Source organism: Vidua macroura, chromosome 1, assembly GCF_024509145.1.
Source record: "Vidua macroura isolate BioBank_ID:100142 chromosome 1, ASM2450914v1, whole genome shotgun sequence".
Classification (NCBI taxonomy): domain Eukaryota; kingdom Metazoa; phylum Chordata; class Aves; order Passeriformes; family Viduidae; genus Vidua; species Vidua macroura.
This window is the reverse complement of record NC_071571.1, coordinates 38,176,654-38,203,350: the sequence shown is the minus strand read 5'-3', so window position 1 is coordinate 38,203,350 and position 26,697 is coordinate 38,176,654. Positions and strand designations below refer to the sequence as shown.

At 39.0% G+C, this 26,697-nt stretch overlaps 1 protein-coding gene across 3 annotated transcripts in view; it reads right to left on the bottom strand.

Annotated features, from left to right (window-relative positions):
* LOC128817111 (ubiquitin-conjugating enzyme E2 E2) overlaps positions 1–26,697 on the bottom strand; it is a 201,388-nt gene that overhangs the window by 14,739 nt on the left and 159,952 nt on the right. For all 3 annotated transcript variants that reach the window (XM_053995278.1, XM_053995287.1, XM_053995298.1), the window contains 2 exons: positions 21,825–21,957; positions 7,991–8,138 (listed from right to left, as the gene is read on the bottom strand). In XM_053995278.1, the coding sequence (XP_053851253.1) occupies positions 7,991–8,138; positions 21,825–21,957 (281 nt within the window). The remainder of the gene's footprint in view (positions 1–7,990; positions 8,139–21,824; positions 21,958–26,697) is intronic.

The following is a 26,697-nucleotide window of genomic DNA, read 5'->3' as shown; positions in this document are numbered from 1 at the left end:
GCTCCCTTAGGACAACTTCTTAGATGGCTGAACACCCATTTGCTCTGCTCCCCGTCCAGCAGCACTGAGGCACCAGAGCAACCTCACACTGCACTTTGTCTTTGCTGAGCCAGAGCCTCCTGAGTGAGCTCATCCTGTTTGGAGACAACTCATGTCAGAGGTGTAAAAAGGAACAGAAAGGTTATGTTGCAACTCAGAACAAACCAAAAAACATTACTCCCTGAACTGATTCCCAGCTGCTTTAACTCTCATTTACTCAGTGTTACTTGTTGGCATGCTTGAGTGACATGGTATAGAGTATTTTCCTGCTTCAGATACAAAGAAAGCATTTTCCATTGTGCTGAAACAGCCCAGAAACCTGCCCACTTCCTGACAGAGTACAGTATACAAACTCTGACAAAAAGGGAAAAAACAGCTCCAAGCTAAAGAATACAAATAATCTCAGACAACAGAGCAATTTCATTGTTTACATGACCCTCTGCTGCTTACAAAAAGGATATATGTGAAAATGAGATTGTTTTGTTGTATGTCTGATAGTACTGTGTTGTGACATTGCACCTGGTAGCCTGTGGGTGCCAGGAAAGAATCAAAGTAGCAGGGCTTAGCCAGCCTCATAAAATGGGACAAATTAATATTGTTTTACCAGCTTAAAAGTATTTCAGTCATTTTCCAGAATATTCATCACAGTTGACAAATCTACTCAAATATGGATTATTAAAGAATGAGTATTTAAAATTTTAATAATTATTTATAAGGAGTACTTATAATTTTTCTGTCTTCTATGTGTCTTGACAAAAATGTTCAAAAAGGAAACAAAATTTCACTACAAACCACAACAGCATGTACTTGGGCACAGGAAAGCCTAAGAGTCCTTTTTGATAAACTGAACAAAGCTGGTAAGATGTTAAGTGAGAAAGAAAAAAAATCAGATTGAATTCTGAAGCAGTTTCTGATAGTAGCAAAACATGCAGATTATCACTTCAAGGAAAAAATTACAAGAATGAGGAAAATGAGAAGTGGCTCATCCCTTGAACTTGCTGTCATCCAGAGTTTCTAAATTCACTTCACAACTGGGGGTGAGGGGAAAAGAAGGAATGATAATTGGGAAGTCTAAAAAAATTGCAGAAGGAACACCTGATGTGAACTGGCACTGAGAGAAAGCAGCCTCTGCTATGGGGAAGCACCAGATGAGGAGGAACATGGTACATGCTTCCTGCTAGATTGAGATATATGGCATAATGGAGAGAAATGAAGATATACCCGGGCTGCTGAGTGGTGAGGAGCACGGACCTGTTCTCCATTACCTAGGGCTGGGTATCTATTTTAAAGTTGGAACATGAAAGCCAAATAGCAGAGCTGTGACCACAAGTCAGCCAAATTCCCACTCAGAGCCAAATGCTCCAGCATGGAACAGATTTTATTATTACAGCTATGTTACATTTTCCTTTATTAAGCTGCCTTGGATTTATTTTAAACTTTATTTCTTTTTGGCCAGGAAAGTGTTTTGAAGTATCACAGTAATTCTGAAAATAGATCTTTTTCATTGATACAGTAGGCATCTATTAGCGTATTAAAATGCATGCTGGTATGGCTGCGGCTTTGCTGGCTGAAGAAGCAGAGCTATTCCTGTGGAACCTGATACATTGACACACACTTGGTTTTTAAGTGGCTGTGGCAATTCTGGCTCTTGGTGCCCCTGTGCCAAACATGATCAGCCCAAAGCAGTGTCAGGAGTGTGGAGTGTGTCAGTGGGCATCAAAGTGTGGCAGCCTCACTCCAACTCCTGGTGGGAGATGCCTTTTCCTGAGAGGGCTTAAGTGAACCTACTCCCCTTTGTCTGGGGTGTGCAGAAGCCAATTCCATGGGTATTGTATATTGGGTATTCCAGGTATTTCTGTCAGTACCTTATGCAAATTTGTAGAGATTGTGGAATTGTTATGAACAAACATTCAGATGAAACTTAAGTTTCCCAAGTACTAACACAAATTCAAAATGTGGAGGTGCTCAAAGCTTTCTAGATAGCAGATCTATACATCTTGCACTTGGAGATATGAACCCTGGCTGGAGCAATTCCAACAGCTGGATTTGGGATGGCTGCTGAAGGATGGGACAGGGCAGTGGCATTGCAGCAGGACACCAACTTCCCTCCAAGAATGCTGTCTGAAAGGCAAATGGGCTGAGAAATCACTAATTCAGTTCCTTCCCTTGCATGTTGTCTGACTTAAATATCCCCACCTACTCGTGTTTTGCAGAGGTTCTGGTAACAGCAGCAATTCCAGCAGCTTTGTAGCAGGGCAAATACCATTCAGGCTTTTAGGGCTTTTAAGATTATGTTGAAAAATCACTCTCCAAAGTGCTGTTTTAGATTCCACTGAGGATCAAAGATATGCATTAAATTACACTATTGAATCGTTTTCTGCAAATGATGACAGAACTGAGATTTTATACCCTCAGCAACAAGAGTACAGAACCTCACGCACCCTTAGGAAAATGATAAGAGGGAAAAAAAAAGGAAAAAGAAAAAATAAAAAAAGGAAAAAGAATAATGTAATAACTGAATCCCATCTCTAAATTTTCTTAAATACCAGTACCTTCATGCAGGTGTATGTAAGGGTGTTAATATCTTTTGGCAGACCTAAATCATGCCAAACCACATGGATAACTTGTAATTGTAACAAGAAAACAACAATAGCATGTTATCCAAAATTGCCTGTTATACCTACTCTGTGATAAAACCAAGAGGTTTCTGGGGAAGATAAAGGCAAAATGTAAGGATGACTCATATGAATAAAGCTTAAAAGCATGTCTTGTGTCCCTTAGTGAGATGTAAAGATCCCCATAACCTTAGGATCTTTGACTTTGCTTATCTATGCTTAGGTAAATGTAAGTCATTAAAATGCACAGCCACATTACTTCATGTAGGTTAACAAAGTATGAAACCATCTAGTAAATTCATGATTCATGGCAGTACTTATAAAAAACAGCACATCCACTTCTAACCGGGGTTTGAAAGCCACAATGTACATTGCAGAATTTTTTAACAAAGTCTGCTTTTCAGATGTGCTGTGCAACTGCAACTACTATAAAAATGGATGGGTCTCACTTTGAAGTAATGTAGTGCTACTTGTCCAAAGTAACGTGGTGCTACTCATTTACTCTCATAAGTACATTTATTGTGAGGACACGCATGCTTCAGCCTCAAACTATGTTCACAGCAAACTTCACAGGTAACACTAAACAAACTGCCTCACACGTTCTGGTGAGTTTAAAAGGTAAATAGACAAGCATTTTTACACTGATAATATGTCACTGAAGCATCTGAGAGCAGAACAACCAACTTGACTAGTGCTGACCCCAGTGAAGTGGGTACTGCAGGCAGTTTTTTGATCATATCCTTTGCCAGAGGTTAATGCAGAGGTTTTGCCCTTTCTAGCAAAACCTTTTTCTTTCTTTTGCTCTTCCTTTCTTTTTATTCCTTTTTCCTATTTCCTTTTCCTCTTTTCCTTTCTCCACCATTTCACTCAGTGGGTTAAAAAGCAGACAAAGAGTGAAGATGACAGGGCTAAGACAGAAATAACCTTCAGTGGGGCTGCCAAGTGAGATAGGCACATCCAACAAGGAGCAGTAAATATTTCCACCTGGATGACGGTGATGATGAGCAGGTTAGTCTGTCTAGCTGTGCCTTATGCCCCAGTGAACTGCAAGAGTCAGGAGCATTCAGGAAGGATGAGTGCAGTGAGGATGAGCAGGGGAACAGAAAGCCTCTCTTACAGAAGGAGACTCACAGACACAGGTCTGGTAGTGTGCATCAAATAAAGACAAGAAGGAAGAGGATGGTTCTTAATTAGTACACCAGGAGTGAAAACCAGAAAAATGGTCACCTAAGGTATAGGACAAGACTTGCTTAAAAACAAGTGGGTATAAAATTCCTGTGAGTCAGCTCAGGTTAGGAATCAGGCAGAGGTTTCTAAAGAGCAAAGCAAGTGAGGCTCTGTAGAGCTCTTCAGCAGTTACTTTGGCTACTGTAGCCATCCAAATGTTCAGGCTAATATTTGTGGGAAAGCAAAATCGTGGCTGGCCACATCACACTCTGCCACTCATCCTCTGTATGCACCCCCTGGCACATCCCCATTGCAGGAGCTCACAGAGGGGCACAGCTGCCACGCAGGGAAGAGGGCCAGAAGCAGCAGCAGAGCATTTGTTTCCAGAATGTCAACTGAGGGATAAAATCACCACTGACCGTGGAACTTGCACGTGGGGAAAATGGTAAGGAGCCAGAGCCGAAGCATGACACCAGAAAGGAAGAGGCTGGATGAGAGAGAGGTAGGCTTTGTTCTGATGTTCTAATCAAGGCTTAGCTGCATGCTATTAAGCAGACATGATTTGATGTTAAGACTGTTCAGACATCATGGATAATCAGGCCAGCCAAGTTCAGATTTCGAATGTGAAGAAGGAAGCCATGCAAAGAAAAGTGTTGCAGTGTTACAATTTATTTTCTCTGAAGCATTTGCAAATGATATTTTTCCTGGGGCTCAAGAACCTTTGGCAAGGTCAGGATGGCAATGATCAACTGAGAAAATTAACATTCTGACCCAGATCAACATCACCAGCTCTGTAACTATAAAAAATAATTAATTTGCTTAGCATTTCAAACTCAGTAAAACACAAAACCTCAGTGGTCATCTGCACTTGAAAGCTCTTTGGATTAAGGCAGTATGGAAATTTACACTCCCCAGGCTCTGCTTGAACACTTAAAGTATAGTTGACTTTTAGTCCAAGCACGACAGGTTTTTGTAACTTAATACATTTTCAAAGTGGGGAGTATCCACACATGGAGTTACTCTGCAGTAACTAACTGCCCACACAGGCCAGCCCTAGCAGCTAACACTGGAAGCAGGCATTTTCAGCACTCAAGCATAAAGCCTATAAACATTCACTCACTCACTCACTCACTCACTCACTCACTCACTCACTCACTCACTCACTCTCTCTCCCTCTCTCTCTTTCATGCAGGTAAAGGTATTTATCAGGTTTTGTGGGGTTGCTCATGCGCATGCCAAAGTATTTACATGACTGGAGCCTTGATTTGTACAAAGGGACATGTGCTGTGGCCTTGAGTACCACCTCAAAGAAAAATACTAATGCCTGGACTGGGCTAGTGTATCCCACCATTTCTCCCATCTCTCTGATACACTTGGCTCTCTTGCACTCCCAGATAATGCACACGGGTTCAGTCATACACAAACCCTACAACACCCCTTCCCCCCATGGAAAAGTCAGCCAGCTGTTACAAAATTCAGACCTTTCATTAACACTGTTTAGTGGCTGATACTGCCAAGCAAAACAGAGACAATTAATAATAATCAGGACTGAGGGGTCTGAGACAGCTTATGAGTAAAGGATTGTATTAGTTGTTTAAAAAGGACAAACTTGCTCCTGCCTGGAGCGATAGGGAACAAAGGGCGGTGATGTATAACCAGGGAGGAAAGAGACTCTCTCCGTGGCTTTTGTAGATTACTGTGTGAATGACAGGAGCGGCAGGAGCAAACACCTCTTTTCATTTGCTCAGCCTGCCGGAGAAGAATAGCAGCGCTTGCCAATGAAGCTGCAGCTGTGCTTCAGCGCCGTTTAATCACTGTGTATGACTGAGGGTAAATTAGCTGCCATTCTTACTCCTATTTGTTGTTCTAATGAAGATTTGCATAAATGCAAGAATAGGGGGTAACTGATACTTGATTCTTTGCTTCAGAGGCCAGGGTGGAAGACTCACCCATCCCGCGTGTTTATGTTTGTGGGATATTCAATGTTGCCTTTTCATTTGACCTGATCTGCTTCTGGCTGATGAATGGTGAAAAAAGAGTTCAAAGTTGCTTATCAAATTGAGACCCCTGTTGTGTTTCTGCCTTTATAAAAGGGCAGACTAGTTAGATGAAGAGAGGACTGAGAGATTAGAAAATTACTCCCAGCTGTAAAAAATATATATGCATGTTTCTGCAGCTACTTATGTGTATATATATGTGATATATTTCAATGGCATATGTATCAGTGACATATCTTTCTATCCATCCATCCACCCACCCACCTGATGGTAAGTAATCAAGAATTTTTTAATGTAAAATACCACAAAAAATAATAGGACAGGCAGTACACCTGCAACACATTAGGCAATACGATGAAAAGTAAGAACTTGTAAATTTCTGTAAGCATTCTATTGTACATCACTAACATTCAAAGTTCACTTTTAAATAAAAGAATACCTGGCAGGAAACAGGCAATTTCCAAGGAAGGCAAAAATGACTCAGCACTTCAAAAATACCTGCCAAAAGTGCCTTGTGAGACCGGGATACAAATTAAGAAATTGTGTTAATTCATCAAAAAAAAAGGGAAAATTTTACCATGAAGCAGTGACAAAATCCAAAACTACTTCATAATTAAAGAGAAGATTTGAAAATGAAACATCATAAAATTGTTTTATTTACTGTGGTTATGACAATGCTTATGGTTGCTAACTGAAAGAGGCTAAATGGAAGAACTTCCCATTTTTGGTGTGTTAATGTTGTACATGGTAATATGGTATGGATAACTGTTTTCAGTATTCCTCTTACACACTTGATATGCTAAAACTGTTGTTTGACAGCATCTGTAAGGATTTAAGATTGAGAAGGTAGAAGTAGTGAATTTCTAAATGTCAAATCACTGCTGGAAACTGTCCAGCTTTCAAGACAACTGTATCCCTTCAAAGAGAGTATCTCTATCCCTATGAGAGAGCATGTATTTACTGCCCTACACAGCTTCTCAATCCCTACACAGCTTTTCAGTGTCTCTAGCTCTTTACCTGGTCTCTAAGACACATGAGCCAATATTACTTGGTTTTTGTACACTTCTGTCATCTATCTGCCTGACTACCTACAGACACTTCTGCATATTTTTGGCCAAACACTAACAGAAATCAATTTTTCAGAGACGTTAGAAGAGAGCATTCAATCCACCTGAAATAAATGTGCCTAAAATGGTAACACTCTATCACTCCACCTCTCAGCTGAAAGGAACACCACAGGTTTCAATGTTCTATACAGCAACAAACCTACCTGAAAATAAAAGCAGTCAATCACATTTTTGCCCGCTCTCACCTTATTTTGAGTTTTGAAACATTTCAATATTCTATTACAGCTTTTGATTCAACCCCTGATTATGTCAGAATCTCACATTCTGCCCTTTTCAAAGCAATTCTTAGCCCTTTGGGCAAATTAAAAATAATATTGAAGTGTATAATAAAAAACAAACCAGCAACAACCCTCAAGACATATAAACAGATCACAGAATTTTTCTTCAACGATTCTTTAGTAATTTCTATATATTACAGTTTTCCAAGGCTACAGTCAGAATTATGTGTTGGTAAAGAGGGTAAGAGAAAGTGGAAATTACAGATCTAGTGGTCAATGGCATAAAAACAAATCTAAAAGAGCTGAGGGGAGAGGTTAAGTGCTATGCTAGTTAATAAGAATGACAGCTTGCTTTGAATACTCGTGCTGACTGTCCAAGATATTGAATAAACCTCATTTAAACCAATTTTCATTATTTGTAGAGTCTGCGTTAGGTATCTATCATTGTCAGTGCTATTAATATTCTTTTCAGAGACCACATTATCAGCATATTTAAACGAAAGCTTTCCTTTTCAATATTTATTAACTCATTAATATTTCTTGGTGGTAATATCCTGGTTGTAATATCCAAATTATGCATACTAAGGTATTTTCTACTGATCAAACTTTCTAAATTAAAAAAAATTTATTCTCCAGTACTAAAACTGCACTTGAGCTTCTGAAACTCTGCTTTCTTTTGATACTACTTATATGAATAGCATTTAAAATTTATATTTTTGTGGTTTTTTTCAGTAGGCACCAGTAAACCAGAGCACTGACCAGATATTACTGAGCTGACCAAATGTGAATGATGAATGAACGAGGATATGAAAGTTAATTTGTCTTACCGGGGTTACAGTCTGTGAGGAGGGAGCAGATGGAGAGGAGAACTTTAGAAATGGTTAATGCTGGACTCCAGTTGTCCTTTAAAATGTCCAGGCAGATGACGCCTTGGCTGTTAATGTTACAGTGGTAGATCCGTGTCCGGAACGTTACCTGGAAAGGACAGTGTGTCTCAGTACAACAGCGTTCAAGCCAGTAATTACACAATTGTTAAGCAATGAAGAACCATAGGAACAAACATTCTGCTTTCCAGGCTGAAATTATGGTACTCTGCTACTGCTGGTTAAAGACTGGGCAAGACAAAATAAAGGAAATAAATTCTGCCTCTTGCAGCTGTGGCCAGCAGTGAAACCAGTTTGTGCAGGCTGAGAATGGGACACATTTCCTGAGCTTCCTCCTGTCTTGGTCCTATCAATCTCATTATTTTGTATACGGCCAAAAAAAAAAGCGGTTCCAGCCCCTGATCTTGACAATGTTCATAACTCAAGTCCACAGCTCTTTCACACTTTGAAGGAAGTCAGAACAAGACAGATTCTTCTACTGTCTTCATCTGTTCATCATTTGACACAATAGATAAAGCTGTAAAAAAAAAAAAAAAAAAAAAAAAAAGCAGAGCCATCACAGCAATGACTCTTGGAAAAACTGAAGTGAAATATTTTTGAGAAAGGCTGCTCAAATAAAATGCTTTTATTTCCAAATTTTAGGTTACATTTTTATCAGTAGAATTCTTTACATACACTTTTTGGGGTTTTTTAGTAGTTTATTTTGATGATTTCTGTATCTATTTTATATGGTCTTCCAGGTGATCCCATAGGTAACAAACCAAGGAGATTATTTTAGTCCAGAATAATGTCCTCCTTCTTCAAGGTGAAGACACAGGCTTTTTATTTTAAAAGAAGCTCAGCTAGGAGTTCAGAATGAATTCATAGTTCAGAATGAATACTGGGGCTACTGGATAAGAAGGGACAATGTGAGAAAACCACCTCTTGGAGGTCATCAAGGACTAATTTCTCCATCAGTTCTACCCAAATGACAAGTCACACCCAGATGGTTTCAATGACATGTTCCTAAAATCTAAAATTAAGACATAGAACTTCAGACATCTACCTCACCAGCAACAGCCCTGCCAGGAGAGGGGCTCAGCACGCAGGAGACAACAGCAGGCAAAGCAATCCCTGACTCAGCGAATCTGTGCTCTTCACTCCACTGGGACAGTGCTAATGTAAGCTGAGGGTGCCTACAAACCCAATCCTGCCCTACCACAGATAAACCCCTGTCTGGAGAGTAATGCAAACTGGGGACAGGCACGCTCCTCTTCTGATTTTCTTCAGTATCAGAGATCTCAGTGGGACTATCATGCCACTCAGCAAGCAGAAGAGAGAATACAAGTGAAATAATCACTTGTATTTACTATTATCACTGGTTTACTTCTATTAAAAAATAATTATAGAAATCATTCTCTAGCCCACTGAAAAATTCTGCCTCCTTGGATTAAATCAAGAAGCTTTGACAAAATAATGGAAAGAAAAGATAGTAGATTTATGGTATTAAAACATTGCATTCAACAATAAATACCTTTTCTCCTAAGTACTTTTCCACATAGATCTGGAAAAATGTTTTGGAGCCCATTGTCATGCACCAGTGAGTTCTGTACCAAAGAACCCTACAAAGCCAGTTCACCAGTTTTTAAATGCTTCTACATCTAAAGGTATTGCTAATTAATTAGATAATTTGACAGTTTGCCACTCCATACTTGTAGGTTCTTTCATTTTTCCCCTTCACTTGTGGTTTTGCTTATTGTTTTCCAGCCTGTGTGCTTCACTTCTGGGACTTCTATGAGAATTTAAAATATTTCTGGCACAATGATCTCAATTAATCCAAATGCTATAGCCAGATGATATATTTTCTCCCCCTCATGAGAAACCCAAGCACATTCAGCATTTGGAGGGAAGGAAATCTTCTGTGAGATAAAAAAAAAAAAAAATTTATTTAAATAATTATAATTTGGTGATAAAATTAAATGTCTGTCTACAAAGGAAAGCTATTTTGAACGAGGAAGGTTACCAATGCACAAAAGCCATAAACTACCTTACACAAACGGCATGTCAAAAGTGCCCAGAAAGGGAGATGGTGTGGAGAACCATCCTGTGAATTGTAGGTGCTCATTAATTCCCCAGGTAGACTAACTCCAGGAACTCTTATACTCCAGTTAGAAGTGAATCAGTGACTGCTCCCTAGCAGGATGTCCCAGGATTTATGGCAAGCACCTGCTTAATTTTAAGTATTGTATGCTAACTTTTCACTACACTGTTGAAATAAAGCTTATACTTAAATATTTTACCTCAACAAAGGTGCTTCCCTATACTTCCACAATGAAAAATTTGAGGACTTTATTTGGTGTCATCTAAATACACAAAGTAATAAAATATGTGTAGTCTCACTGAATGTGGGGGAAACACTGAATCCATTGCACAGATTAAATTATACCCTCTAAAATATTTATAGACAGGTCAGTCTGAGCTTGTAACCTGCTTCAGAGAAGGTCATCGATTTGAGTGTGTATTTTAAGTGTAACTGTTTTGCTGCCAGCAGAGAGGACAGACACTGCCACTGCCTCAGCTGCTTCTGAAGCACTGAAGCAAGGACACTGGGAATTTGGCAGGATTCAGAGCCACTGAGATGAATGGAGGTAGTTAAAAGTCTTTCATGAACTGTTCAACACTCTCTTGCCATCTCAGGCTACCTGGTGGATAAATGTATGTGGGACTACATCTGTTTGCAATTGGAAGGCTGTTTTCAGAAAATGCTCAGACCTGAAATATTGCATTTTTTCACTATGAGTACATATTAAACCTGTGAGATTGAGAAAGGCAAGATAAGGCTTTCTGCTTACCACTGACAAGGTCACCAACTCACCAAATACGCCACTGCACTTTAAAATGCCTGCCTAAGACAGGCAGGCATTTAAATAATCGATGTATTAGTTATTTTATAATTACAATATGTTATATTTATTAATTGTAATACTGAAAAATCAATTCAATTAATTAATGAAAAGAATCACAGTGTTCAGAATTGCAGAAGAAGCCGTATTAATAACAGCCTTAATACACTGGAAACTGTGGCCTGAAAGTGGCAGGTAACAGAGTTCTCACCCTGAGGCAGCAGAATACAAATGGGGTGACACATTGCTTTCCTCATCCGTGTATTGCCTCAAATTGCTGATAATGTGGGAAATGCTGAGATGTAACTTTCTGGATGTTGTGCTTACCACATTTACATTATAAGGTTATGCAGGGTCCTCCTATTGTATGTGTAGAGAGAAACCATGTGTTAACACCTTTCTATGGGAACTGCATTTTCTTTATTATGGTCATACTTTTACCTTTGATGTCACTTAAATATTTCCTTTGAATGGTGGACTCCAATTCCATTTGCCCCCTAATGAAAACACCTAAGCAGTCCCATGCAGGGGCTCAAAGGAGTGTGTGTGGGTGTGCAGGCAAAGTCACCTTCAGAAAATTAAATGGTAGAGGAGAAATGTATGGGTTTTCTTGAACAATAAGTGTTCTCTATGGATTTAGTCTCTTTCATTCTGGAATTTAAAGAGCATATTTAATTTTTGTTGAATAAAAGTATAGGTCAGAAAATGCAAATTAGAGGAAATAGGGAAAAATGGGACTACCTTCTGAAAACTACAAACAAACTTCCAAAAGGTAATGATAAAGAATTTATATTCAATCACTTTTGGAAGTAAACAAGAATAAACTCATCTGTTATCTACTGCTGAATGCCAAACATGCAAAGCTATGTCTGGCTGTTCACTGAGTAAGTTTTAGGACTGAAAAAAGACTGTTTATAGAACCTGGGAAGAGGAAACTAATATGGATTTCAGTTCAGTGTTTGGAGGCAACTAGTTGAAGGCAAAGTAATTAATTTCTGGATATCAGAGTGATTTTGAACACCAGTTTTCCAGCATGATGTAGTCTTAAAATAACTTACTATTTCTCTTTTCCATGGAGGTCTAAACACAACAGTCACTATGCTGCCTTGTACACCATCTCACACACTTTCAGACTCCACTAAATTCAGTTGCAATCTTCTTCAAAAACATATCAGCAGGAAGAAATGATTCCCTAGTTTTACAAATTACGTGTAAGGGCTTACAGTGTGCCCTTAGGGTTTGCTTTCATCAGCCTCTTTGGGTTCAAACCCTCACCTCCTGCTTCTCAGTCACTGGAGCCTGGTGACTGCGTAGGGAGAGAGGAAAAATCCCCAGAGCCAACCGGAAAATAAACAAAAACAACCTCCTTTTGCTCAGCTAACACTGGAAGCAGAGTTCAGATCCCAGGGCTCTCATTCCCACGATTTTGGGAAGTTCCTTTAAAGAACTTTCATTTCTTACAAGGATGGAATCCTGCATGCCTGCTTGAGATGAAATTTCTGTCTTCCTCAAATATTCCCCAGGAGTTCTGCTTTAATAAAACTGCAGTGGCACTATCTGAAGTGGAAGAAGTTGTACTGCATACAGAAAAGGTTGTATATATAGAAAAAATATGATGCCATTTATGATGATGTTCATAGAGCTCAGGAGAGATTAAGTTGTTCCCATCTCAGTTTGTCAGACTTTATGAGCAATACATTTGTCCACTCAGAGCAAATAAAAACAAGATCAGGCCTACACTCTTCAGTCATATGAGAAAAATAAAACAATCTAAATGAAAAGTGTATATAGCTCTGAATGACACAACGTTCATGCAATAACCTTTATATTAATTAGCACCCTTTAATTTCTTACAGAGGGCACTTCATTTATCAATGAGCACTGAGGCTACCTTTCTAAGACAGGATGGACTATTTCCACTTTGTTAGTACATATTTGTAGCATGCACATGAACAATTGTTGAGATACTTCATCATTTATCACAGAGTTCGCAAAAAATGACTGCCCATGATGCTCACTATTTAAGAGTACTTTTTAAGTTTACAGCAAGAAATGAACTTAATCCAGTTCTCAAAACACTTGATTACATCTAATTTTACTTGGTAAAAAACAAATATAATTTATTTTATTGAAGGAAAATACATAGTATCTGCATTAGAAGAAAATAATAAACTGTAATTACATTTTCTTGACCTACAGAGAATGCAAACTGTGCTGTGCTTCTTTGGCGAAATGCACCATGCAAGACATCAGTAGCCAAAAGTGGTAACAATTTAAATGGATATAATAGCATCCACATGAGTTTATCTTTAATATTACTGAAAATGAATCAGTATGCAATGGGAGTAATTATTCATTATATTAGCTGTAATTATGAAGCTGAGTAACTACTCACACTGTTTCATTGAACAGTGTTGCAGGGGAAAAAACTGAATAAGCACAGCAGCACTAAACATCTATATTATATAAATGCACTCGTTTTGCACACAGATTTAACAGCAGGAAAGGTAAAAAGGGACCATGATAATCTTTGATGTATCCAAGAGAGAAAAAAAAATCCTAAACAGTACAAAGTTTTCTGAAAACAAAGGAAGAGAAGGAGAGGACAAGGGAAATGGATTACTGCTTGGGTTAGGGATGTTCAGAATAGAAACAAGATGGTAATATGCCTAGTATCAAAAGCTTTCTCTGACAAAGTCACTATGAGTTTTTATAAAATGATTTTCATATAATCAGCATAATCATTCTTACAATTAGTAGTTCCTTATGGAAAGTCAGCAAAAAAAGTTCTTTTATAGAGAGCGAGTTTTTTTTAAGATTTACTGGCCATTTAACTTTTATAAAATAAAACCTCCCTTTTGAAGTTCAAAGCATGCAGGCTGTACTGTCCTACATGTACACCTCTCTCAGTTCACCACAGTGCTCCTGCATGGTGCTCCAGGCATTAGACTTTATTCCTAGACTTTATTCTAAGAAACAGGGGCCTCTTCTTCCTCACCCAATTCCAACTTTTGGGTATTTAGGTACTCCATACATCAGAAGTCCTAGGAAGACTGACTTCAAAAGTAGTAGTTTTTTGTCCTGATCAGTCCATCTGCTCTCATTTTATAGTAATGGTGTGCAAAAAAAGTCTTTCTCTCACATCTGTGTATATTTATCTCTCTGTGTGTAAAAGAGGACAAGAAACAACATTGACATATTATGTATTTTTAGATCACATGGGTTTTATGCAGTAGTAAAACATGCTTGATACAGCAGAATTATGTAGCTTCTGAAATTTCCAACAGACAAATTGTCTTCTGAAAATATATTTGACAAGCAATATTAAAACCAATGCTGTGAGGCAGAAGATATTCCCCAAACAATGCCTCTACAGGCCCTCTTAAAGAGTTTAGTGTACTGGGTATTCACAGGAAATTGGATAAAACCATAAACCACCTAAGTCTTGGTAAGGAAAACAGGAGGTGTTTAGTTAGATAGAGCTGTTTGCATCAAGATTAAATAAATCAATAGAAACTACTGATATAAATTAGAGTATTGTAAACAGAGTGAATAAAGAGGCTATTCATTAGAAGAATCATTGGCAATTCAATTTGCCAGTTACTAGAAGAATTATCAGATAAATGAATTGAAAGGAAATGTCAGAGATTTCCATGGTGTTGCCTTATCAAATACACATTTTGCATTTATCCACAATAAAACATAGTTATTGATTCTCTCCTCAATCTAACATATTTCTGCTCACATCTATGTCCTCCACTTTAAAACTCTCATTCTGTCATTTTGAGAGACATCACACTTTCTTAAGCAGCCATCTGGGTTTGAGCTGTCCAGAGCCCTGTACCGCTGCGTGCTGGTTGAGCATCACCTGAAGACATCAGGTGATGATCAGACTCACAGAATGGTTTGGGTTGGAAGGGACCCTGAAGATTATCCATTGTGAACCCTCCTGCCGTGGGCAGGGACACCTCCCCTCTAGACTGGACTGTTCAAAGTTCTACCCAACCTGGCCTTCAACACTGCCAGGTCTGGAGCATTCTAGAGATGTGACCTGTGGAAGAAACTGTTTCACTGCAGGTGGTGCAAGCATGGGAACTGCACTCTGCAGCTCACACGCCTGGAAGAGCTGCTCTGAGGAGAGCAGGATTGGGGCTGATCCTGCTGCCTCTGACAATGGCCTGCTGGTGGTAGGTTGTCCATTTCACCCTCTCAAAGACTCCCCTGCATCTGATTTCTGCCTGCAAACACCCAAAGACTTCACTTGCTGGGAAAACCTGCCAACTCCATTTATTGTCATGGATGAAGGATTCCTGGGCTGCTCTCAGCAAGAAGATGCAAATAGAAAGACTGGGTGAGGAGAACAAGGGAGGGCGGAGGCACAGCCAAGGGGCCGCAGGAGGCAGCGCTGTGGGAACGCGCCGGGTGAGGCATCGCCACGCCATCAGGAGGAGGAGGCTGGAGAGGGCAGGAGGCAGCTGAAAAAAGCTGTGAGCAGCACAGCACGGCGCTGAGAGCTAATAGGATGTGACAGAGGCTATGACAGAAGTATGACGAGGCAAATGAATGTAAAGGATAAGGTTGACAGGAGACCATTGCGTTTGAAGGCTACCCTTTTGATGACAATATCTGGGAAGGGGGGGCTAGAGGAGGCAGACTGAAGCCCTGCCTACATCAGGGTTGCAGAGATGGTAGAAAGGGGTCAGTCAAATGGGCTGTACTTTTTTCTATTACACTGCAGATAAAAGTGTCCTTAACAGCTAATCACATATAAAACAAGTATGAACATGTAGAGTAGAAGCCAGGAAGAAAAAGAATTGCCCCTCAGACATGAGGCTGAACTTACAAAATAGGTCGAAAGTGTCTACCACAGAAGAAGAATTCCACGAAAAGATATTTAGTGCATTGAGATTAATGCTATGTTACAGCTAGGTATTAAAAAACTTGAAGAGATGTTTAATATTGCCATTAAGACCAGACTATATAGACATTGTGAATTATATTTAAAAAGGAAAAGGGCCTCCCTGGTAGTCCAACAGCTGATTTAAACCATCTAGGCTTCCAAGTGCTGAGAATGGTTTTTCCGTTAGTTGATAGGCATAGGAGACTTACAGGCAGGAAACAGAGTTTTCTGTTATTTTAATTTTGATTTAGAGGTGATTTAGCATATTGCAGCTTTCAAGTCCTATGAACCATTTTTCAGTCAGCTGAGATTTAAGTCCCTAGCAAGATTAATTGTAGAATTGGGATTAAGAGATTCTGTAAATCACTCAAATTCAAAAATACAGCTAGCTGAATACTAGGATAATGATAGATATATCCATATTGTATCAGCCACAGCTAAATTGAATTGACACTGTAACAGACTGAACGTAGTCAAATATGAGAATAGAAGTTATTAATAAAGATTATTCTTGAGGAAAATGCAGACTCCACTGCAGTGACAATTCCTGGGAGGAAAGTTCTCTTGAAAAGCATTCATTTTTCTACAAACACCTGTACAAAAGACTGGTATGGCTTCCTGATTTGTCAGAGCTTCCTGCTCCAGAGGGAGAGTATGCAGGATATATGAAATTACTGCCTTTCCTTCAGTTGTGTAGTGTACACAAAGTTGCAGTGTTTGTATTGATGGCGAAATTTTAAAGCATCTCGGATCAAAACCTTGCATATTTGGGGAATTCACTGATTTCTTATGTGGACTGAGGACAGAAACTGAGGTGAAATTCTTTCTGTCAGACCAGGCTGACTAAAAGATATGATACCCCTACTCAAATACATATGGACATACAATCATACATGTACACCCACAGATATGCACACACACATCCTCCCACAAGAGACATCTAGGCATGGCTAGATCCCATTCAATACCCCAAAGAAGAGCTTTGGGGTACTGCATAGGATAGAGAGAGAGAGAGAGAGAGAGAGAGAGATAGAAAGAGAGAGAGAGACCTTTCCTCTGTTAAAGCCAAGGGGTGAACTGTCTGAATCCATTAAGGATGAAAGGAAGATAGTTAGCAGGAAAAAGAAATCTCAAAGGTATTTCTAAAAAAGGTTGAGGGGGTCATTAAGCCACTGAAAAAATGTAAGGTTATTTCCTTGGCATGTCATCTAAGCATTTTTATTAATTTCTGCTCTGAACAGGGCACAGCTTTGTCTATTTTTCAGTCCCTTACACTACAAGGGATGTGCTGTATTTTTGGGCTGAAGTGAAACCTCACCTTGTGACTGAGATTGAAGCCTTAGCAGCATCTGGCCTTCAGCAGAAAGTGAGCTCATCACCACATCTATGCCTCACTTCGTGTGTTCCATACCTTCCTTCTGTCTGGCATCTCATAAAACCAACGTGACACTGAGGATGCAGCCGAGAGGAGAACAGTGATCGTGCAGCCCGCCCGCTTTCTTGCTGACTCAGCCATCGAGGCGCTCAGCTCATTTCTGCAGTGATACAGCAGCTTCCTCACAGTGGAGGCAAGGAAATATTTTTAATTGATTAGAGCCTCCCAGAAAGCCAAAGCTAATTTGTTAGTTCTCAGAGAAGCTGTTCTAAAGATCTTGTTTTCTGGTTGTAGAGCTAAATCAGAGTTGCAGAGATTGGGCTGGCCCTCCATCACTCCTATCAAGCTGCATTGGTCACACAGAAGTGAACTTTTTTGGGGAAGAACAACTCCCTCCTCTGCATGAGTGTGCTGCAATTGTGAGTGAAGCCAAATGCTACTGATTTATAAGGAAAGCAGTGCTGAAAAGGTCAATGCAATGACCTCTGGCTCAAAAAATTTGGAGTCCAGTTTCAAGGCATGTGACAAAGTTGAAATACTGAAACAGACTGGCTTCAAAGGGGAAGAAATTAATAGTGTGAGAGCAAATTATACTCTGCCTTACCATATGGTTTGTTCTGTGATGGTAAAGAGGAACTTAATTTGATTCTATGATTATGGTTTAACTTTGAAAAACACTGACAGGTAAGGACAGACAAAATGAAAACTATGGATCCATAGGGGAAAGACTTGTTGGTGCAGACTGGAAGGGAAACCTGATGACAGTGACATGTTGCTATACAAAACCTGAAATATGAACTGGATCACAGAGGAGAATTAATGTGGAAAATGGAGATAAAACTTGAAAATCTTAAGAATGTTGGAGGCTACAAAGGTGCAAAAACTGAAGAAATACTTTAAAGTGAAAATTTGAATAGATATTTAAACAAAACCTGAATGAAAGAGTGATTCACTTTCTTTTATGTGATAAAGGGAAAGTAGAGAAGCAGATTAACTATCTAGAAGAGCAAATGAAAATTACTTTGTACACTTGTTAAAAAGAAAAAAACAAAATATAGAACATCTTTACTTGTACAAATGTGGTCTCTGTTGTTTATTGAATTAATGTTTTCCAACATGCAACAGGGTGCCCAGCGATCAGAACAGGCATCACAAGTGTTTATAGAAGCAATCTGGATCCCTCAAAAAATATTAAGAACTTTGTATAATACAAATTGAACAGTGTTTACATCACAAACATATTTTAATGATGGTAATAAAGATAAAAGTCACACATCCAAAATCAATTTTCAATGCATTTTTCTTACTTAAAAAATTATTTTACCCTCCTCAAGATCTATGTGTGACATACACATACGTGGATGTGATAATGGAGTGCACAACATCTGAGAAGAGATAAGGAAAAGGGATCTTTCTGCAGATTTTAACATGCTGTGGATTAGGCCCCTTAACAGTGAATGTGTTATGTGACGTGGGAATTTGGCTTTGGAACCCCAGGCTGGGTCAAGTAATTGCATCTGGGAAATACAGTTTCTGTTTCTTCCCAGGTTTTTTGTGGTCACATTTTTGGAAGATCAATTTTGACAGTACTTGTTTAAATATTTCCTTACTTCATAGTGAATGAGGGACGAAAATGGCCCACAGAAATTTCAGGAGTAATTTATGAATTCAATCATAGTGAAAAATGTGAATTAGATCCTTTCTGCTATGTTCTTAGAGGGAGGTAATCTTGCCAACACTCAGGATACATTTTATGTCTTTCTCAGTACATTTCACAGTCTTGTACTTTATCACTAGGTTTTTTAAGATGATAGAGCCATAAGGAGTTAGAAAAAATTAGAATATAACTACAAAGAAATGGCCATAACCCTATAATCCATGATTCTGAGAATAGCACAAAGTATCACAAATCTCTACAATCTGTGGAGAAGTAGAAGAGATGCCAACACCCAGTGACACAGATAGCTGTGTACTGTGAGGCCGTGAGTTATGTTCCATTTACTCAGTACCTTTCTTTTGCTAGAGATCAGCCTGGGGAGAACATATTTAACTACCCTTTCCCAGCAGTGCTGACAGGCAGCTACCTTATGATAAGCAGTGGTCTTCCCATGCCGCTTAATTAAAGGGATTTCCCTAACTATTTTACTTATGAATGGGTTTCGTAAGGTCTGGAAAATAGGTGTAACGAAATAGCAACAGTTTGCGAGGTCATACAGCAGGACTGAAAATAGGGGTAATTTAGAACTGTGGCTGAAATTAATAGAGTAAGAATTCATGTGTTCAACACATGCTTATGACACAGTTATATCTGACATTAGTCCCCTGTGCACATGCACCCATTACTTTCTTACAGATGACAATTCCCCTCAACATAAAACTGGCTGTTTACTGAGACAATATGGCATCATCAATTCTCTTATCCTTTACCAAGCAATACATTTGCATATGATTTAGATGCACACATTTCTTACAGTGACAACTGGCATCAAGATAAAGGCAGACAATCAAATCTATTACGAAGCAGGACAAGAACCACCTCTTTCCTTGACATTTCATTAATAAGCAATGCACAGCTGCATTACTCATGTCTCAAAATAACACAGTTGCTGAGCACAACTAAGGGCAGATTGAAAAAGACTTTACCTTGTGGTGAAACAGCAAACTGAACCTTCAAGTTCTATTTTAAAAAGGTGTCTATTGCATACACTGCCACAAGACTCAACAGATTCAACAGAGAGAATGACGAAAGACCTCCCTGTAACTTGTCTTTCAGAGCTAGTTCTTATGTATTAGCTCTCTGAGAGAACTTCAAGCTCTATTTTATATGCCATAAAGCCATTTTATCCCCTAAAAATTATAATTTTTACTTTTTGGGGGGACTGAATCCTTGCACAGCAGCTAGCAGAAACAGACTAAGCCCAATAAGGAAGTAAATAAATAGGGCTTGTTAAAACAGACCTTGTCCTGACAGTGGGTTGGACTGGGGGGAGGTAGGAAAAACAGGACAGGGGAAAGAACAGAACAGGACTGACCCCAGCTCAGCATGCCCAGAGCTTTAACAAACTGAAGGATAAATTATAAAATTTCAAATTCTTTCTTCACTGTGTAATAACAGCTGCCTAAGTCTGAAACTGTGCAGTCAGCAAGGTGTACAACTCCTCTAAGACCTCTCAGTGACATCAAGGCTTCTCTAAACTGGAACACTAAAAATGGGGAAAAAAGTTAGACTGCTATACGCACCCATCTTTAGGTTACTGGCTGAGAAAGTTCAATTTACAAAATGACAAGTGCTTTGCATTCCCATCTCTCATTTGTTTTATAAAACCTTTCCTGGTAATATAAATGTTATCTACCACTGTAAACATTACTACTGTGGCATTAAATTCCTATATATAGGCACTTATATTTCAATAATCTACTCAAACTAATCAAATAGGAATTGGCTTCTCTCTCTTTTAATGCAATATCCTTCTATTATAGACCAACATTGGCACACCCATCCTTTCATAAATGCATCAGAAACAAGGTAAATATTTTTGATCTCATAGCTCCTTCCGTAGGGGTCTTCCAGACACATTCTCCAGAGTGGCAAGGTGAACAATGCACCTTTTTTTACTTTGTTTCATGGAAGACAGCCCCATCAATTTATTTGATTCTATTAACAGCTCTGTGGGATAAATTTTCCCGGTTTCTGTTCCAATTATTGAACATGTGTGTTAAGACTTGCACTCAGTCTTCCAGATAAGGACTTCCAAGCATCACGTATCTCACACTGGTAATTCCTTCTCTCTTTAGACCAGAGGATGCATTTTAGGAGGATGTTTGCCTTTTTTATAAATACATTACACAGGTGGTTTGCAATAATCCTGTGATCAAGCAATAAAGTCCCATTCTGAGATCCTCCAGCAATTATTACTACTGGTTATAGATGACGCTCTGTATTGCCACATTCCACCCATTTTGGTTTTTGCAGTCTTCCTAACCACTAGATTTTTCATGTTTGACATTTCAAGTTAATCATGGTAATGATCTGTCACCTATATGTTATTGATACAGCTCTCTGTTTCTGGCTGGTATCATTACAGACAGCATTATAAACAGAATTCCTAAGGATTTCTGTAAATCTCTGTCACTCCAGCTTCTGGACTTTAGTGCCATATTTCCACATTCTTCTGATGTAAAGCCATTACTTATAATATCTTGCACTTGCAGATACTATATGGGGTAGTGAAATAGGTGCACACTTTTGTCCAGACAGCCATACAATCCTGGTGAATTATATGGGTCAACAGGAAAGATTAAGTATCTTCAGCTACTTATAAAGGGTGCATCTCAAATATAAGTGCTTTCATATTAGAAACAAATCCAAATTTAAAAAATAGCTACTGGAAATTATGCAACCTTTTGCTGAATAAATCCATATGGATTCAGCTATACTGGCAGCATGCAAGCAAATTGTAGCCAGTTATTTAAATTCTTTCTATCAAAAGAGTCAAGTTTAAAAATTCATTATTGCTTTGAAAGTTTTCTGTTTCATCCTAAAATGATATACCAACATACACATTAAAAAATATCAGCAGGAAAAGACTCCTATCAGACTTTGAGTATCCTTCTACTAACCTTGGGTGGTTTAAAAGGATAGTCCGGTGAAAAGGTTATGTCAAGGAAGAAAACTCCACCTTCATATACAGACCCTGGAGGTCCCAGTATAGTTGACCTCCATTCATAAATGTTGTCTCCTTTGGGTCCAGCACTAAAATAGAAAACAAAAATATAATAACCACATACAATCAAGGATATACTACATCAGTTATACTATACCAGTAGTGCCGCTGGTTTTGCTGTAACACCAGAAACCAAAATTGTGTATCACATTTATTAAGTTAGATAGAACATGCATCTGATGTCCTAAGCTCTGTCAGAGAAGTGATATATTCAGCCAGGAAGAAGTATTAAAATCACATAATAAATTATTCAAATAAGCACAGAAAAATTCTCAACTGTCTTAACTCAAGTATTTTAGTGGGCAGATGTGAAGTATTTACAGTGCAAGGATATAGAGACTTTGCTGAGATGTCTTGTCACTGTCTTGCTTCACGAGCCATCCTATTTTCACCTACCTCCTCATCCACCTACCTCCTCAGTCAGTAGCAGTGTAATTACACACATTACACAGCACAGGCTGTACTCAAGACTGAGCAGGGTACAACCAACCTTGCAGCTGCACTTGTTCCTGACCTAAGGTCTCCAGTCACTACCACAGAAGGCTGCTTTGCTCTGCAATAATTCTCCTATCTTAAAAAAAATATAAGCAGGAAGTGGGTTATGTTAATTATGTTAAATCCAACAGGAAGTGTTGGATTATGTTAATTCAAAGTCCTTGGTTAAAAACACAGTACTGAAATAATATTCAAAATGTACAAAACATAATCCTGTATGAAACAAGAAGAATCTCTCACCCGTATGGTGAATTCCTGAAAAAGATGAAATAAAATGCTAACTAATAAAAGTTCTTGAGCATGACTCTTCTAAAAGCCAACACAGACTCCTTTCATACAACATAATGCCTGTCCATACAAATATGTATTTTACTCAGGATGCTCTCTTAAAGCATATGAAGGCTTCTTTTCTGTTCACAGACTGCTGATCACAGGACCTGAATTTTAATTAGGATCAATTGGAATGGTGACTTCCAGATATCTGATTAATATTTTTTAGAGGAAGGCAATGCTGGTAGATATCTCAAAAAATGACGTGGTATTGTCTTAAGGCATTTTTTGTGAAACAATTCTTGTTATGTTTGCAGTGAAGGCTTCTGCAGCGTACAGGGGTTTGTGGAATCACTCAGTGTGTAGAACAGCTGAAAGCTCTTGGCTATGCTCCATGCCTCACAATGTACCCAAGGTATACAATTATTATACGACATCATGTCATGTTCACTGCTCAACTATTCGTTTTGTTCACTGGAAGTTAATAAAACCCGCTTTCACCTGCAATTCCTTGGGCTCCCTTCATTAAAACTTCCCTGAATACAGCTGCACGACTCAGTCCTGTGCAGAGCACTTCATTAGTCATGGTACCTACATCCATTTTCTATAATAGCTGTTAATGCTTCTTGGCTTTCTAAACTACCTTGCCTTCTCAACAATAATGGGTTACAGAGACAATAACATTATGGAACGTTCATTTTCTATCAGCCATAGTAACAAAACTAGCAATTGTTTTAAAGATGAAATCTGCCTTTTTAAGTGGCACAATAGCAGAAGTGTTGCCATCCATATTTCACAGTGTCGATAATACATCAGGTTGCTAGCTGCCAAACAAATTTAATTTACCCAGTTCTCAGTTTGCATTAACCTTTGAATAATAAAGCACAGCTGAGACTGCTGTAAGAAACAAACCAGAGAATGAATAATTAAAACCACCTCCACTGCCTTTAGAAAGACCAATCCTGAGTCAACAGGGAAGGTTTAATTGTGACTGAACTAGGCATTAAGGGGCTAATTGAACTCTTTGTAAGCCCAAACAAATGCAGTCCTACATCAGTGGTATGGTATACAATGTTCACAGAAAATAAAACTCCTAAAAAAAATGCAGGCAATTATTTCAAATAGAAAAGACAAGAAGCAAGGCAAGTTAAATCTTACACCAAAAAAAGCCCAAAATATATGAAAGGAATCCCTTCTCATTTTCTGCAGGAAAATGTTCTAACACTTAAAGGAGCAATTCCTCAGTCGATGCCAGGAGGTTAAAATGGAAGTGAGATAAATGTCATTCCCAGAGAAATGGCTGGAAATAAGTAACAAAAGCTTGCCCTAGCTCTTTCAGAACTCATTTAGCCAGGAGGGGATGGTTGGGCTCTTTCTGTATCTGAGTGAGGCTGACTTTTTTTGATCAGAATTCTCTCTGATAGTAGCAATTTCATACTGTATATTATTTTTATTTGTTTTGCCTATTTATTTAATTGCATTAACATTTGAAATGAGCAGCCATTAATTAGAATAGTTGGAAAATGCTCCATCTGCCAGTTGAACTGTTTCGGCACGTCCAGCTACAAGCCCAGCCTGATCACATTCTGAGGATGCTGATTAACATTAATTGACGGTTTTCTTTGCAAATGAGAGATGAAGCTTTATTAAGTATTATTATTAATTTGAAGAATAGCTTAAATTGGATGGAGTGTGGGAAGACTGCTGTTATTGATGCTGCCTGTTTGAGTGCTTGCTGGCAGCAGGGCTGTTCAGCCATGTGAAATACCAGCCCATGTGCACAGGCAACAGCTGGCATTAAGGGCAACAGCATGCACAAGCATCACAGTTTTTCATTTGTGCATTAATAATACAAAAGGTTTGACAGGTGTATTATCTTTGTTTTCCTTCTTTCTTAATTGTTAAGCCTTTTATTTACCTACAGTACTGGCAACACAAGCAGGCTTCACCAGAGAAAATTCCCACGTGTGCAAGACGTCAGCTAGAGCCTTAGTCTGTAAGGTTTAAAATGCAAGAGGATTTAATTACCCTTCTCTCTACATGGATATCTGCCCGACACACTGAAGCCCAAATGTTTTATATTCAGTATGATTTATATTCCAGCTCTATTAAAGTTACTGGCAACCAAATCACAGATCTCAAAGAAAGTGCACCAAACAGCTCAGTGCCTGAAGTTCTGTAATCTTTGGAAGGACAGATTCAGATGTGCACCCTCTCAGCAAAAGGCAGACTAAATCTGTCCTGAACTCAGCTGACCCAGGGCCAGAGCACACACGTGCTGCCTGTGACAAACCTGCTGTTACACAGTCAGCTCCAAGGGAGAGATAACGGTGGCTGGGCAGCTCCAGGTGGAAGTGGATGAACTGTAAGGTAGTTGGATGAACTCTTAGGAGGACAGGTCTGCTGTCAGACCACCAGGGCAGCCTCCCAGTGTGAGCCCAGATGCTGACAACCCAGTGACTCTGCAGGGTGGGGCAATTAAGGACCCAGCAGAGAGGTTGTAGTGTGGCTCTGGAACTGGTGTTCTCTATGTTTCCAGTGTTACCTCCCAGGTGGAATATGTGACATAGGACCAAGGAGGTGCAGCTGAGCGCCTGGAGACTTGAAAGTTATTAATGACTTGCCAAGAGCCAGCTGTCTGCTGCTCTTATTCTCCTACAGCTGATGAGACCCTCCACAGAGTACTTTGCCTCTGCAGAGGTTTGCTCAGTGGAAGAGCTGGAATAGGTGGACATGGAGCCAGTTTTCTTCCAGAACAACATCCGTATGAGTGTATGAAATTCAGGACAAAGGAGTGAAGACATGTAAAATGGTCCTCTTTTTATTTCACTCTCCTTTGCCTCTCCTCTATTTCAGTTCTGCCATGGCTTCCCACAGATACTTGAAGGTGAAATGTATGGACATCAGTTACAGTTCCTAGCAAAACACTTTAAATGCTACTAGAGCTGAATTAACTCTGCTTTAAATATGCTTGCCACATGGAGTATTTTCTATTCCCTCAATATGTTTTAGGCAGGCAGCCACTTGAAAGTAGTGCTGCTAAAAACTGCTTGTCCAGTGCAATGCATTATAAACACCAAGCTTTCCCTGCATTTAAAATATCCTAAAGTGTTAAATGCAAAATAATGTATTGGAAGAGTTGTATGAAAACAACAGCACCCATGAGATATACCAGATGAAAACCTATCTGGAGAAGTTATTAAAGTACAGTTGATTTTTAGCTGTCCTTTGTATACAAATGTATGTATTTCCAGAGAATAATTTTAAAAAGTGAAAATACAGAAGGTCAAAAAAATGAGTATGTCTACCTTGATTATCAAGTAGTCATACAAAACAGATTGGTCAAAATAATGTTATCATTTTTAATCTATCTTATATTACTTGATGAGGGGGTCACATGCTTTCCCAGTGTCTATGACTGAAGGTAGCATAAACTTGTAGTGTGTTTCTGGTAAGGTGGAAAGTGAGGACTATTTCAGTGTCTTCCCTTCTGTTCTTGGTCTCTGAATCCTGCTGGTATCCACCACTGAAGTGGGTACTCTTTAATACAAGGGAAAGGCAAGCCTGTGGCACAAAACATGTAGGATTTTAACTTCAATGTTTTTCTAGATCTGATACATGAACAGTGCATGGCAGGGAACTGATCCGGCCAAATAAAATAGGAAAGCACGTTGGTTGGAGGCCTTCCTATTCCTCAAGACTCAGAAAGAAATTGGAAGATTCTTGTGGAGAGAGTGAGTTTTTATAACAGTGAAGAATAAAGCAGAACAGGATATCATACTAACGTCCATAAACTCACTTTCCATGGCATTGTCTATAGCAATTCACTCCTGTTATTGCTTTATGTAATCTGACTTGCCTTAGCACACAGAAACACACATCAGAACCAGGCTGCAGTCGTGGAGGATGCAGTCCCTCTCAGCTATCTCTGCTAACTTATGACAGTAGGAAAAAGAAGGACACATGGAAGGCTCTTTCTCTTCCTCATCTGTTATTGTGCAGAG